This window comes from Pantherophis guttatus, chromosome 2 (assembly GCF_059756535.1).
Source record: "Pantherophis guttatus breed Tessera chromosome 2, ASM5975653v1, whole genome shotgun sequence".
Classification (NCBI taxonomy): Eukaryota; Metazoa; Chordata; class Lepidosauria; order Squamata; family Colubridae; genus Pantherophis; species Pantherophis guttatus.
Window position 1 is genome coordinate 162948866 of NC_142064.1, and position 14641 is coordinate 162963506.

Below are 14641 nucleotides of genomic sequence, written 5' to 3' on the forward strand. Positions count from 1 at the left end.
GTGGCATATATTCTCTGTTTAATGTGATACCACTGGTAACAAGCATCAAGCTATTTATTAATATTTTTATTTTTAATGGTATATGCTAAATATATCATACTATTCCACCACATTTCAGTATTGTTATCCTAACTTGCATATTTTTACATCAAAGACCTTCAATGCTGACATAGTTTTCTCCAGTGAACTATATCTCACATTAGATCAAAGTATTAGATCAAACAGAGTCTTGATTTAAAGTACGGTTGGGATTCATTATGTTTGAATGTATCAAAAAATCCAATTCATCTTTCTTTTTCTTTCTTTCTTTCTTTCTTTCTTTTTCTTTCTTCTTTCTTTCTTTCTTTCTTTCTTTCTTTCTCTTTCTTTCTTTCTTTCTTTCTTTCCTTCCTTCCTTCCTTTCTTTCTTTTTCTTTCTTTCTGTCTGTCTGTTTGTTTTTTGCAGTTCCTATCATTCCTGATGTACCAATAATTGATGCACAAGGAAGAGAAGACTATGACAGCTTTCTAATGTACAGCACAGATGTATTGCGTTCACCAGCTGGTAGCAAGCATCCCAGCGTCTCAGATGACTCTGGTACAGTATGCTTCATTATAGCTTGCAAAAAATGTTTGGTGGCCATTTTTTAATGATGTTTGGATAGAAGAGAAAATGTATATGCAAGGGCAATACAAAACAACTTGAACATGCAGAGCACCATATTAACAAGCTAGTAAATATTTTTCCTATTATTTAGAAGCAAACATACCTTAAGTGCAGTGGTTGGAATGTGGCACAGTGGTTAGAATGCAGTACTGCAGGCTACTTCTGCTGACTGCCAGCTGCCTGCAATTGCCAGATCGAATCCCACCAGGCTCAAGGTTGACTCAGCCTTCCATCCTTCCAAGATGGGTAAATGAGAACCCAGATTGTTGGGGGAAAATATGCTGACTCTGTAAACCACTTAGAGAGGACTGTAAAGCACTGGGAAGCGATATATATATCAAAGTGCTATTACTATTGCTATTAAGGCAGAGCTAGTATTATTGCTTACAGAAGTTCTAAGAGAAAATGGCAAGGCAAGAAAAATAAAAATAAAAAGTCCATTTAAGTTATCAGGTCCAACCTATTTAACAGTACCTTCTGGACTAAAATAAATAAATGAATAAATAAATTCCAAAATGCTATAATTCAGGCACCCAGATGTATCAGGAGGCATCTGGTGGGTCCATATTGAAATTAGGGGGCTAGACTTGACCTGTGCTTTCCCTTGGAAACTATTAGCCTCTCTAAAAAAAATCTGAGGAATGCTTGTGTGAAGGTTTCATAGTTCAGAATATTCATACACATACTTCTGAAGTGGAAGTTTTCTGTTTGGTGGTTTATCAACCCCTGATAGCAAAACAGGACTATAAATTGTTTTTGTACTTGCATTTCATGGGTTTTCCTCTAATGTAGCAAAATAGCAAACCATCATTTCTATCTAACCCCAATGGTCATGGAACAAATTCACCGTCAGACCACTGGACTTGTTAAATGCCTTTGCCATCTACTTTTCAGGAATAAAAGTTTCAGCTTAGAGGTCATCACAATTAATTATTTCATCATTTTTTAAAGAATAGAATAACAGAGTTGGAAGGGACCTTGGAGGTCTTCTAGTCCAACCCCCTGCCCAGGCAGGAAACCCTACACCACTTCAGACTAGTGGTTATTCAATCTCTTCTTAAAAATTTCCAGTGTTGGGGCATTCACAGGTCCCATAGGTCAAGGTTTTTTTAGTTTCCCATTTCTTGGTTAACTGCTATCAGTCGTTGAGGTAGTACAAATCCAAAAACCAAAATATGCCTTCCAAAACCAATAATAACTTAAACCAGGACAAAAAGACTAACAACCAAATCCCATTATCTACACCAGAGGTGAGGAGCTTATGTTGGTAAACCAATTCTTAATCCCATCAATCCATACCATTTAAGCCATGGGCCCCTGTAGTCTAGTAATATATGCATTTTGACCTGGGTAGTAGATAGAAAAGGACCCTACCCGTCATAGAGTTTCAAAATTATTGCCGTTTTGAAGGTCAGATAAACAATATACATGAAAACCAGTTTGTAAGTTGTTGTATTTAGGCATATGATTGATTTCTTCAAAAGAAGTTTCAAGTGCATTGTACTTTGCATTTGGTTTTGGTTCAGCATGTAGTTCCAATTCTTAGTCATTTTTAGTCATGACCAAAGCCTACTTCTGAAAATTACCCTGCTCTATTCCTTGCCACAAAAGACTTTTCGAACCTTTTGAACAAAGGTAGGCATAATGCTTCTATCTATGGATTCCATATTGTGATTTTATTTGAGTCAAGGTACAATGTCAATAATTCAAGAGGAATGTAGATCATGGAAATATTGTGCGTTTTTAAAGCGAAAGATCTTGATGGTAATACATAATAAAATGTTCTAATAATTGTTATTTAAAATAATCAGTTATATTATGTTAAAATATTTTCCCACATTAGGATCAGTGGTGGGTTGCTACCGGTTCGCCCCAGATCCGGCGAACCGGTAGTGGTGGCAGCAGGAGGCTCCGCCCTCCCGCCCGGATATCTCTGTGCATGCGCAAAAGCTTCTGCGCATGTGCAGAAGCGGTGCGTGCATGCACGAGCAAACCATTAGCAAACGAAATTGAAACCCACTATTGATTAGGATGTGTTAGGGATATGTAAAGAATTATCTCTGAAAACTGATCAAGATCAAATATCAATGTTTCCTGTTAGCTGATTCCTGGATTCTACTGTTCAAAGAATGTAGTTTCCTCCCCCTTACTCTCCTTAAGGCTCCCCTTAAAGAATTTGTTCTTTCTGGACCTTGTCTATCTGCTGTAGAGAGATAGTTCTCCCAAGCATTACCTTGGTCATCCCTTCCCATTTTAGCTGTTCCTTCAGCCTTATTTATATTCAGCTTTGGAAATAATACTTCCATGAAGTAGCTGGCTCCACTTCATTTATTCCTTAATTATTCTTTTTCAGTGTATACATATTTGAGAACAAGCCACTTCAGATACTACAGATATTAGAAAATTGCATAGTCTTCAGCTGAAATGAAACTGACCCTTTTAGCCCATCCACAAGGCAGAGTTATAATTTTCTGACATCGAACACTGATTGCTAGGGAGGTGGATACAATAATTTCCATACAGTCAAGGGTTCTGAAGAACCTGATCTTTTTACAGGTAGACTTCAACATACAACCATTTGTTTAATGACCTTTCAAAGAAACAAAGGGACTGAAAAAAGTGACTTCTTATAACCATTCCTTGCACTTAAAATTGTCACAGATCCCCACGATCATGGGATTAAAATTCTGGTACTTGGCAACCAGCATGTGTTTACAATGGGTTGCAGCATTTCAGGGTTAGTACCATTTGTAACCTTCCCAACTGGCTTCCAACTAGCAAAGTCAATGGGGGAATCCAGATTTGCTTGACAACCATGTCTTAACAACGGCAATGATTCACTTAATGAATCATGGCAAAAAGGATTAAAATTGGATGTGAGTCACTTAATGGTCTTACTTAACAATGGAATTTTGGTCCCAACTGCAGTCATAAGTCAACTTCGTGTATGTGATTTTGCAATTTGAAAAAATTCTTCAGCAAGCAGAGTGATGTTCTGATATTTTATTCTATAATTCAGTGCTTCAGTTCAGCACTCTGTGTGTGTGTGTGTGTGTGTGTGTGTGTGTGTGTGTGTGTGTGTGTGTAGATACATGATAAGGTAATACAGTAATTTTAAGGTTGCGGTAATGCATAGATAGATTTATTCGGGCATAATCACAACTGAATGTAGCATGATTCAGCTGCCGTACAGTTATGGCCATTAGTATAAATTATTGATATGATACAGAAAGTTTGAAAATAATTTCCCCCTTCTGTTCTTACATTGAACTCTTATACATGCATATTTGGGAGCATGTTCTACTGTATTAACTCAGTGAAACTTGTTTCCAGGTGACTCTGCATAGTATGTGTGTGTGTGTGTGTATATATATATATATATATATATGTATATTTGTTTTCGTAGATTTTCACGGGTACAGGTATGCAAGTCTTGGCGTATTCGGGTCTTTTCCCTTGTAAGATTGAGAGTATCTTGGTGACGTTTTGACGAGGTCCCACTCGTCATCTTCAGGCTGGTGTCTTTGGCTTCGTGCTTGTGCAAGCAAAAGCATGAAGCCGAAGGCACCAGCCTGAAGATGACGAGTGGGACCTTGTCAAAACGTCGAACTTGTGGCTCAGAAGGTTAATTCAACTGCCTAACATGCAGGAAGCCCAAGTTATTTATATATATTATATAATATAATATATATATCGGGGTCCTGCTACATATTGAATCAAGAAATCACTACAGGTAGTCCTTGACTTACAACCACAGTTGAGCCCTAAATTTCTGTTGCTAAGCAAGACAATTGTTAAGTGAGTTTCTCCCCCATGTTATGACTTTTCTTGACACAATTCTTAAGTGAATCATTGCAAGTGGTTAATTAAGCCACATGGTTGTTAAGCGAATCTGGCTTCCCCATTGACTTTGCTTTTCAGAAGGTTGCAAAAGGTGATGATATGACCCCAGAACACTGCAACCGTCAAAAATTCATGTCAGTTGCCAAGCATCTGAATTTTGGTCAGTAACCATAGGGATACTGCAACAGTTGTGTGAAATATGGTCGTAAATCACTTATGCTGTTGTAACTTTGATCACTAAACTAATGGTTGTGAGTTGAGGACTACTTCTTTCTGGTGACAACTAAGGCTTAATGATGAACTTAGTGCAAATAAGGCAGTTTGGAAAACTAACTCTTGTTCCCTGTTACTGGATATCTTGCTTCAGAGATATCCAGACAACTACTACTGTGTTTCCCCGAAAATAAGACCCTGTCTTATATTTTTTTTGAACCCTGAAATAAGCGCTTGGCCTTATTGCCATGCACTCAAAAGCCCAATTGGATTTATTATCAGGGGAGGTCTTATTTTGGGGGAAACAGAGTAAGTATTACCCTAGTTCTTGGCTAATTCGATTCTATACCCAATTGTGATTTTGTTTTTATTTATCGTCCAATGTTATATCTATTAAATGAAGAGGGTAAAGGAAGGTCACCTCTGGTCCTATGATGTACTGATTTTAGATATCTTTTAAAAAGATGGGATGTCTTAATTTTACTATAATTGGCAAGAATCAGAGAGTGGGCCTTATGGATCCTGCTTGGGCCTCCACTTTCCACTCATAATCTGAGCACAAATACAGTGCATATGTAGCGGACTCCTTGAGTATTGTGCTTCCCCCTAAAGTGTTGCTAGGAAACACTAAGGCAGGTTTGCAGGTAGTTTGCAAGTGATGGACCGGCTGCTTTGTACCCCTCACGGCGCTTCCTGCACTCTTCTGACTGTGCCAACGCAAGTCCTTCACTTGTTCCAAAAGGCTCTCGATGGAAATATGTGCAGCTGCTGGGGGACGAGCTGGACCTTCGTCACGTCACCTGGAGACTCCCAGTAGAACTGATCCCTCGTTACTCGGACAGCAGTTGCTTTTCCTCGGACACAGAGGGTCTCCTCCATGAGGGTAGTACCCTCTCTGAGCTAGTGGACAGTGATGCAACCAGCGGCAGCCTACCAAGGAGTGGGACTTCCCAGCCCCAACCAGGTGAAGGATGGCCACCTTCTTCCCTCCCAGTAACCATGATGTCTCCTCCTACTCCAGGGCCATGGAATATAATTTATTCAAGCTACCCCTCTACAAGCTACAAGGACATGTTAATAGCATGATACATTTAGCATTTGTAATGGAATCTGCTTGTGATTGGTTATTTAATACCAAAGTCAGGGCTATCCTAGGCATGGAATTGAATGAAACAGAATGGAAGTACAAAGAGAGAGAATTCTTTTGGGACGCACGTTGCATATTTCTGCCCTTCATGTAGCTCACAAGCTAATTTCAAAAATCCTCTGCAAACCATCAATTCAGACATCTGAGTTCCTTTCCTACCAGGTACTTGGTAGAAGAAGTGAAAAGGGGGGAGGGGGGAATGGTGGTCAAATAGATAGACCCATTATTTCCTTCAGCCTTTTCCATTGCTGGCATTCATTACCCAATCGATTATACCTGAAGGAACACCCCTCCCCACCACCACCCCTCCCCCCACAGTATTTGGAAGTCCCCGCCTCCCATTTGGAATCTTATTAGCATAGGACAGAGCTCTTCAAACTTGGCAACTTTAAGGCTTGTGGATTTCAACTCCTAGAATTCTCCAGCCAGCTATGCTGGGAGTCGAAGTCCACAAGTCTTAAAGTTGCCAAGTTTGGGGACCCCTAGCATAGAACAACAGTGTTATCTGCTACAGCAACCTCATAACTATGATTTTCTTCAGCATGCTAAACTTAGTGAACTTTCACCATCCTGGTATGTTCCAGCTGCTTCATGTGACAGCTTCTCCTTCATGGAACCTGTAGCTCTAAATATATGTACAATGCCAAATAGGGGATATTACATTGAATAATCAACCAATGATTCCAACAACTGTTTAAAAATTCAGTACATTCTTAGAGCTGCTGAGACAGAACTAATGTCTTCCCTTGAGCATTTTCTGTAATTCATTTAAGAATGTCTCTTCATCTTGCCCTCATTATTTCCAATAGTGGTTAACAGAGTTGATTAAAGAACTCAAAAAAGGAAAAAAAGATGACCAGCCAGAGTGTTTGTTATTAATACTTGGTTCCAGTATATATAATGCCTCTGAATATGAAGGGTCTCTAACTATTCGGACAGACATTTGAATATATTAGTCTTACAGGAACTTAATGAATGCTCTAAAATTGCTAACAATTATAGCCATGTCTTGTCTTTTCCAATGTTTTAAAGTGGATTAAAGTAGTAATAACATTTTCTTTTTTGAAAAATATAGCATTACTTGAATATCATGTCCTTTAGTATTTGGTACATCATTTGGCATTCATGAAGCCACCTTCTGACCTAACCAACCCTTGCTCTTTTCCTATTGGCCCTTTCAATCTGTTTAATTCTGATATTGATGTTTTGTTGTGCATTGTGGGTTTAAGTGATGCGACATAAGGGATGTTGGTTCTTATGGAGCCCCAGAATGCACTTTATAGATAAGAAGCAGAATAAAGATGAAGTCAATGTTTCCCAAACTGATAACTCTTCAGGTGTCTTCAGCTTTGAATCCCATTAATCTGCAACCAACATATCTGGTTGGAAAAAATACAACTGAAATCAATATACTGGAGGCACTCCGTTACATTTTGATACTACAAACTTTGAGTTCACATAATTTACTGAATCATTTCTTTAATTTAAACATGGATTGGTTAATGTAACCACAGTTGGCTGATTTCATACAGCATGCTGCCATGAACCTTGATATATGAACCATAGTGTTTGGGTTCACTAAGTAAAAATTAAACCACATTATGACTTAGCACAGACCATGAACCCAGGCATTCTAAGGTATCTTTATTGTCATTAATTAACTTGGCTGATATGCATATCCATAGTCACTGGTTACTGATGTTAACTGCAGCAAATTGAATAATTTCCAGAACACCTGATGAATGGCCGACTGGATATTGCCTTCCCTGCCGGTAGTGGAAGTTTAACCCGAAATCATCTAAGTCCACATGTATACCACGAGAGAAGAGTGATCGGAAACTCATCGCTAACCAGGGAGTATACCACGGTGTCTGGACATGGTAGGTGACTAATGTGCGCTAATCTGTTAGTGATTTGAGAATGTTCAGTGTTCTATCAGAAGGAGATTCCAGTTAGTTGAATTCTTTCTCTCTCACTTGGTCTCTCATGCCAGCATTAGATAGGGAAAAAATATTCCTTCTTCCTCAGGCTATTTCTTCAATCACTGTGCCTGGTGTTGGTGCTGCAATCTTTTCTGGTACTCTCAATGGTGTGTCTTTCTTTCTCTCTGTTTTGGCATGTCCTTTAGACCCATCCAAGAATGTTTTCTCTCCCACGTACGAAGAAACTAGAAGGATACCCCAGATCCCGCAGGATGCGGGCTTTAGGAGGGCAAATGTGATGGGTTACTCTGACAGCAGTGATGCTCGGGATTCTATAGTCATGACTGATGGGCCCTCTTGGATTTCCAAATACTTAGGTATAGCAAATGGCATAGCATGGCTGATCAACTGCAAGGCTATTTGTTCCAACTACAGTGACTCATCTCATAAGCTGCTAATTTATTCACGTTAAGTTCCTTCAAGTGGCTTTGCTTGTAGACCTGCTTGTGTGCGTGTGCTAATTTGCTCTGCCTTCTAACCTTCCATCTCTTTCACTTTGATGGCTTTCATGTTCTAATGACATCACTTCAGTTATTATATTACACATCAAAGGAGTTAATGCTCAGGCAGTATCCTTAACAATTTGTGATTCTTCTGTGCCTCCATGTCCATCTGCCCAGGTCGTAACAGGCAAATATTACAATGTGTTCCTTCTAAAACATATTTACATAGTTTAAGGAGTTGCTGAAGTTCATGGCAGGGGTGAAATCCAGCAGTTCTGACAGGTTCTGGAGAACCGGTAGCAGAAATTTTGAGCAGTTTGGATAACCGGCAAATACCATCTCTGGCTGGCCCCAGAGTGGGGTGGGAATGGAGATTTTGCAATATCCTTCTCCCAGGAGTGGGGAGGGAATGGGGATTTTGCAGTATCCTTCCCCTGCCATGTCCACCAAGCCACGCCCACCAAACCATGCCCACAGAACCGGTAGTAAAAAAATTTGGACTTCACCACTGGTTCATGGTCTATATTTATTATAGCTCACAACCTTATAATTACAGCTAATTCCTCTGGATTTGAAAGTACCTTGTCCTCTATAGAAAGGAAAGCAATGTTGCTTGCATCCAAAACAAACATTTGGAAGAGAGGGAAACTTCTTTTTCTACAAAAAGGAAGGGGTTGTCTGGCCAGATGAATCTATTCTTTTAAGGAGGAAAAATCAACTAGCAGTAGAAAGACATGAAAAGAACACTTTAATCTCACAACACATAGCCAAACTCAGCCAGTTTCAACTGGGAAACTATTAACATCATAAACTAAGCCAAATTGAAAAATGCTAGGGAATTCCTAGGATATTCAGACAAATAGATTTACAGAAATAAACCATATTTACACACCATTCAAAAAATGGAAATAAAAAAACTAGAACACATACTCTCCAATAGCCCATATTCAAATAAGCAGGGATCAAACAAGACAAACAATCAGGCAGAAAATAATATTCTAATCAAGTAATCACCAAGGAGGAAATTACACCCCAACCCAAACTGTCAGGGCAAGCTACTATTTATTAAAAGATAGCAAAACCCACACTCACTCACATTAATGATGTTATCTGGTTGGGTAATGAAACATCTGCAAGCAAACAACCAAGTTTAGAGAGTACCAAAAATTCTGCAAAATGAACAGTCCAGGGTGCATTTTGCCCTCCTCAGCCCCAGAAGGCCAGGGACTACACTGACTCTGAAAATATTTATGAGGTTCTGGTCAGCTAGGCCCTAGTTTGTCAGGTGGGTGAGTTTAATCTAATCTCCACCTGGAACCTTGCCATGCCCTGGGGATCTAGGACCTGGGGACAAGAAAAAGAATTGCATCCCTGACAAAACCAACTCTCCTCTTCTTTTCCTGCTGCATGTTACCATGCAATGCAGCCAAGATGCGCTTTTCATTCATTGTCCCAATGATTCTTCAGCCATGTTGTTCCCTTCATTTCTTCTGGCTACATTCTCAACATCTCAGCTTACTCTTTTGCTTGTTCTTCTTTGACACAAAAGGAGGTCTCATGCTGATGTGAAAGATTGCATTTTGTCCTTTCCTTGCCTTCAGATCTTATCTTCCTATTTCCTATCTGCCTCAGATTCTAGAATGCAGCTTCTGAATGTTCCAGACACTCCTACTCGCTTGGTGTTCTCTGCCTTGGGACCAACCTCCCTGAAAGTCAGCTGGCAGGAACCCCACTGTGATAAAGAAGTACAAGGATACAGTGTGCAATACCAGCTTCTCAATGGAGGTTAGTGAAGCTCTCTCTGTGGTGAAAGTGGGAATCGGAAATATATACATAAAACTCTGTTTTGTCAAAAGGCATCAGATTCTACAAACATGGTTTGTAACATGAAACACCCCCAAATCGTGTTTCTTATTGCCGAGATCTGTTTCCAAACTGCCCAAACAGATTTCCCTGTCCTGATGTTTTCCAGATGTTTCCATACATCACAGCAGGGGCAGAACCTTCATAGATCCTCTGTGAGGGGGATGGACAGTTTCTAAATTTGATAAATAAATAAACATTTCTACATATGTTGAATAATGTTCCCTAATATATCAACCAAGACTCCATTAGAAGATAGCCATTTGACTGGAATAGGAGTAATGTGAATTTGGGTCCTGATGAAAACACTAAATTCAAAATGTGTAAAATCCTTAATTCCCAAATTATCCAGACAGAATTGGTAGGCTTAGTTTTCTTTTCATTTTTCTCTGAGATAACGTGTTACAAAAGAGACAAGGACACTGTTTACCTTCTGACGTATACTAAACTGAAGGACGTGATCATCTATGAAGAAGAAACATTCACAATTATTTCTGAACAAAAGATCATACGCACGGCCGCCTCAAGATGTGACTTGTAGCATTCAGCCTACTGAATGCACTAGCAGTGCCTATTCTTCCAATAGAAGCTGCAATTTTTGATGATCATAGTTTGTGGGATGACAGCTGGTTTTTCTCCTATTTCTTAGGCGAAATAAAGAGACTTACAATTCCCAATCCAATGCAGAACTCGGTGGTGGTGGATGATCTATTACCTAACCACTCCTATGTCTTCAAAGTAAAGGCCCAAAGTGATGAGGGATGGGGTCCAGAAAGAGAAGGTGTGATAACCATTGAGTCACAGGTGGATCCACGCAGCCCTCTCAGTCCCGTGCCAGGTAATTGTTTTGAAATGTTTACAATTTCAGGGATATGCTACTACTTTTCCAAATGTTGATTTTCAACTGTGCCTTTTGGGAGTTCAAAATAAATCTGTGCTTATTCTGCATGAAAACCATGCATGTAGTCGTTATTCATATTCCACCTTTCTTTTGGGAAGTGGGAGTGTCACATCCTTATTTTAAAATTAAGATAGGCTTAGGCGAAGAGAAAGAGTGGCCCAAGTCAGCTTGATAGTAGAGTAAGGACTAGAATCTGGGCTTCCCCAGTGCCAGTCCTACGTTCATCCACTACTTACGCTGAATCTTGAGTGGTACTTTACTTTCCTGTAAATTTCAAATGTAATTGGGTTTGGTTTTTGGATTCAACAAAGCAATAAATGTATAAGATATTTGAAAAGCCCAAATGGAAATTCTACAATTCTAAATCTTTGAACTTCTGCCTGTGCCTCTGCTTGCTACTGGTTTGATTTTCTCTTAACAGAACTCTGACCATTCTTCTTTACTTGATAGGGTCACCATTTACCCTGAGCACACCCAGTGCCCCAGGGCCTCTCGTATTCACCGCCTTGAGTCCAGACTCGCTTCAACTAAGCTGGGAGAGACCCCGCCAACCCAATGGCTTAATTCTGGGCTACATGGTCACTTGTGAGACTCTGCAGGGTGAAGGTATGTCAGCCTTTTGAAATACATTCCATTTCAGTTGCAAAGCTTCCCCTGCTAACATATAGCATTTCCCAAATTATAGGAGAGAGTAAGATGGCTCAGAGCTGTATAAAATAACCACAATCACCTGAAATGAAGCATCTGGAATGAAGAGAAGATGGGACTATATGGGTGAATATGTATTATTCCTTAATCTTCCTACTTCTTTTTATTTTTCTCTGCTCAGGGGAACCCAGGACTATCTATGTGGAGGGAGATAACCCAGAGACCACCCTTACAGTGCCTTACCTGAGTGAAAATGTTCCGTACAAGTTCAAAGTGCAAGCCAAGACCACTCAAGGCTTTGGCCCTGAAAGAGAGGGCATTATCACCATTGAATCTCAAGATGCAGGTATGCTTTAATGCCAAAGTACTTTTACCATCTGTTCTTCTTGGTGTGTTCTGCCCCAGCTATGGACCCCAAAGAACGCAGCATACACAAACTCTATACAAAGCTTATTTACTCAAAATAACTTAGTCTTTATCATTCAAAGGCTGTTAACGCACTGTCTTAACAGCCTACCAGAATTCTAAGATAAGGAATCACAGACTTACTAGAGTTGGCAGAAAGCCAACAGTTTTGCAGACATGAAGGAGAGTGAACTAAAGTTGTTCTCTACAGCTTGTTGCAAGCGGCGTTCCTTCTTAAATAGGCTAAGGGAGTGGCCAATTAGCCTCAAGCCTTACTCTCGAGGAGACCTCCTCCTGAGGAGCTACTCCTGCCTTTTGGCAGCTCCGCACGCCTGTGCATTGAGAAGAAGCTCCTCCTTTTCGTCCTCTTCACTTAAAGGAGCTTCTGGAGGTTCTGAAGGGCCTGGCTGAATCTCCGCCTCTGGCACCACATTTTCTCCAGCCTCCTCACTGTCCAACTCGAGCGCCAGCTGCACAGGCTGCTGGCACAGCACCATACCAGTCTCCTCGTTGTCGGAATCGGCTACAATCTACATAGGCCGCTGATGGGCCACAACATGGTGTGCTGTTAAGGGCACGTTGTCAAACAAAGTGTAAAAAATGCAGAATTCAATTTTTCTTTCTTTTCATACTGTAAAGTACAAATTATAGGAATTGGCTCTGGTACTGGTCTTGTCAGGTGTTCCATGGGCTAATGGGTGGTGCCTGATTACTCCCGCTGCGTAACCTGAAATGGCCATAGAGTTGCCAGCAACAGGAGAGGTGGCATGCCACAGCAGCAGGGTAACAGAATAACAGAGTTGGAAGCAACTTTGGGGGTCTTCTAGTCCAGGGGTCACCAACCTTTCGGACCTCAGGGACCACTAAATTCATAATTTTAAATCCTGTGGATCACTAATACAAATCCAGTGCACCGCTTGCTGAATCGCCTGGACTCACAGTGATGGGATGGGGTCCTTCAGGCACTTAGTTTGGCCACTTGTTTCTGCAACCTTAAACACTTAAAAGAGCCATTTGAAGCATTGGATAGGATGAGGCAGGTGGTACTTAGATGTATGCGAAATTTTGGTCCCAGGATTCCATGGGTTTTTGAAATTTTCACTGACTTTGTATTCTGATTGTTTTTAATGTTTTCCACACTATCCAGAGTTGTTACAATATAAGCAGCTGTATAACTCTTTTGAAATTTTTTTTAAAAATGCACACATGAATGTGTTCTTAAAGAACAGTGGGTAAGGCATCCAAAACCCAAAGTTAGGGTAATATGGATATGTCAAATTTGGGTCCTCATTACCCAATTTGTGCAAGTGTAATATATGGGAGTAGACAGCATCTGGAATGGTGAATCAGTTTTTCCTTAACATGATGTGTGCATGGACATTTTAAATACTCTTAAAAGTAATGCTGTTTTCTTAGTGAGTAGAAAATTGATCTTCAAGGCGCCGCAAATGATTTTTACAAGTTTCTGCTTTTGAAGCTATCGTTATCCCATTTTAATTCAAAGGGAGACAGATGATAGATGAGAAATGAGAAATGAACTGAATATTTAGGAAGATTAGCTGGAAATAAAAGTAACAGAATAGAGCTTTGCATGGTCATGTGAAAACAAATGATCTGCTTTAACTTAGACACCATCTTCTTGCATTTGTTCTCAGAGTCATTTTTTAAAAAATAATATTAGATGGAATGAGAATTAGATATCCAAGCATTGAATTACATCCCCCCCTCCTCCTTTCTGCTTCAGGAGTATTCTCACAATATGGAACACATCAATTCACCAGGGAGGAAGTCTTCAATCTCCCTACAGAATACAACACCCAAACGAGCATCACTCACTCCCTACTGGATCCTTTATATGCAGGTAAAAAAAAGGGAATGATGGAAATAGGGGGTGCCTTGATTTTCGATAACCTTGCTGAGATCTTTGGGACAATATTAATGAAGAGTATCTAGCATTCATCTTAGAGGAGAACAAACCTGAATCTCGAGACTCTGGGATCGCAAGGGGAAGGTTGAAATCTTTATTCAGAAATAGTTAAACGAAAAATAAGTGGTTTTTTCCCGCTAGAAAAATGGCAGAACAGGCCTTTTCATACATAGGTTTACTCAATGGTAATGTATTCTTTTCATAGTATTAGGAAACTCTCCTATCACTGCTAAGATCAGGAACAGGGCCAGAGCAGTTATTTCTAAATTAAAGAACTGCTTTTTTTTGGTACAAAAAATTAAATGGAGACTTCTTCCCAAAAAAAGAACTCTGCTTCTGCTTAAAGCACACTACGACCAGCATCCCAACTCTATTCAGGAACTCTGGAAAGGATTATATTAATCACACAAACAGTGCTGAGTGTCTGCAGTTGCACCCATGAGGTCTTTTAAGATAGATGTCTGTGTTGCTTTATATGTAAAGCCTTTTAGGTTATGGAAGATTTCACAGGATATGAAGAGGTCTGTCTTTTAGATATCAGAAGCATGACTTCAGGAAGGGCTGGGATACTTACTACCTCTAAGGGGGCTTGGCTCTTTCCCAAGTGCCTGAACACGTCTAGG

General features: G+C 40.0%; 1 protein-coding gene across 12 annotated transcripts in view; it reads left to right on the forward strand.

The window, feature by feature from the left end:
* Positions 1-14641, forward strand: part of ITGB4 (integrin subunit beta 4) — a 97396-nt gene that overhangs the window by 80155 nt on the left and 2600 nt on the right. For 7 of the 12 annotated variants that reach the window (XM_034408637.3, XM_034408638.3, XM_034408640.3 and 4 more), the window contains 8 exons: positions 446-577; positions 7580-7729; positions 7978-8148; positions 9907-10059; positions 10787-10975; positions 11489-11644; positions 11868-12032; positions 13836-13952. In XM_034408637.3, coding sequence (XP_034264528.2) covers positions 446-577; positions 7580-7729; positions 7978-8148; positions 9907-10059; positions 10787-10975; positions 11489-11644; positions 11868-12032; positions 13836-13952 — 1233 coding nt within the window. Of the gene's footprint in view, positions 1-445; positions 578-5444; positions 5667-7579; positions 7730-7977; positions 8149-9906; positions 10060-10786; positions 10976-11488; positions 11645-11867; positions 12033-13835; positions 13953-14641 lie in introns of all 12 variants that reach the window. The other 5 variants (XM_034408642.3, XM_087887188.1, XM_087887190.1 and 2 more) reach the window with 2 other exon arrangements.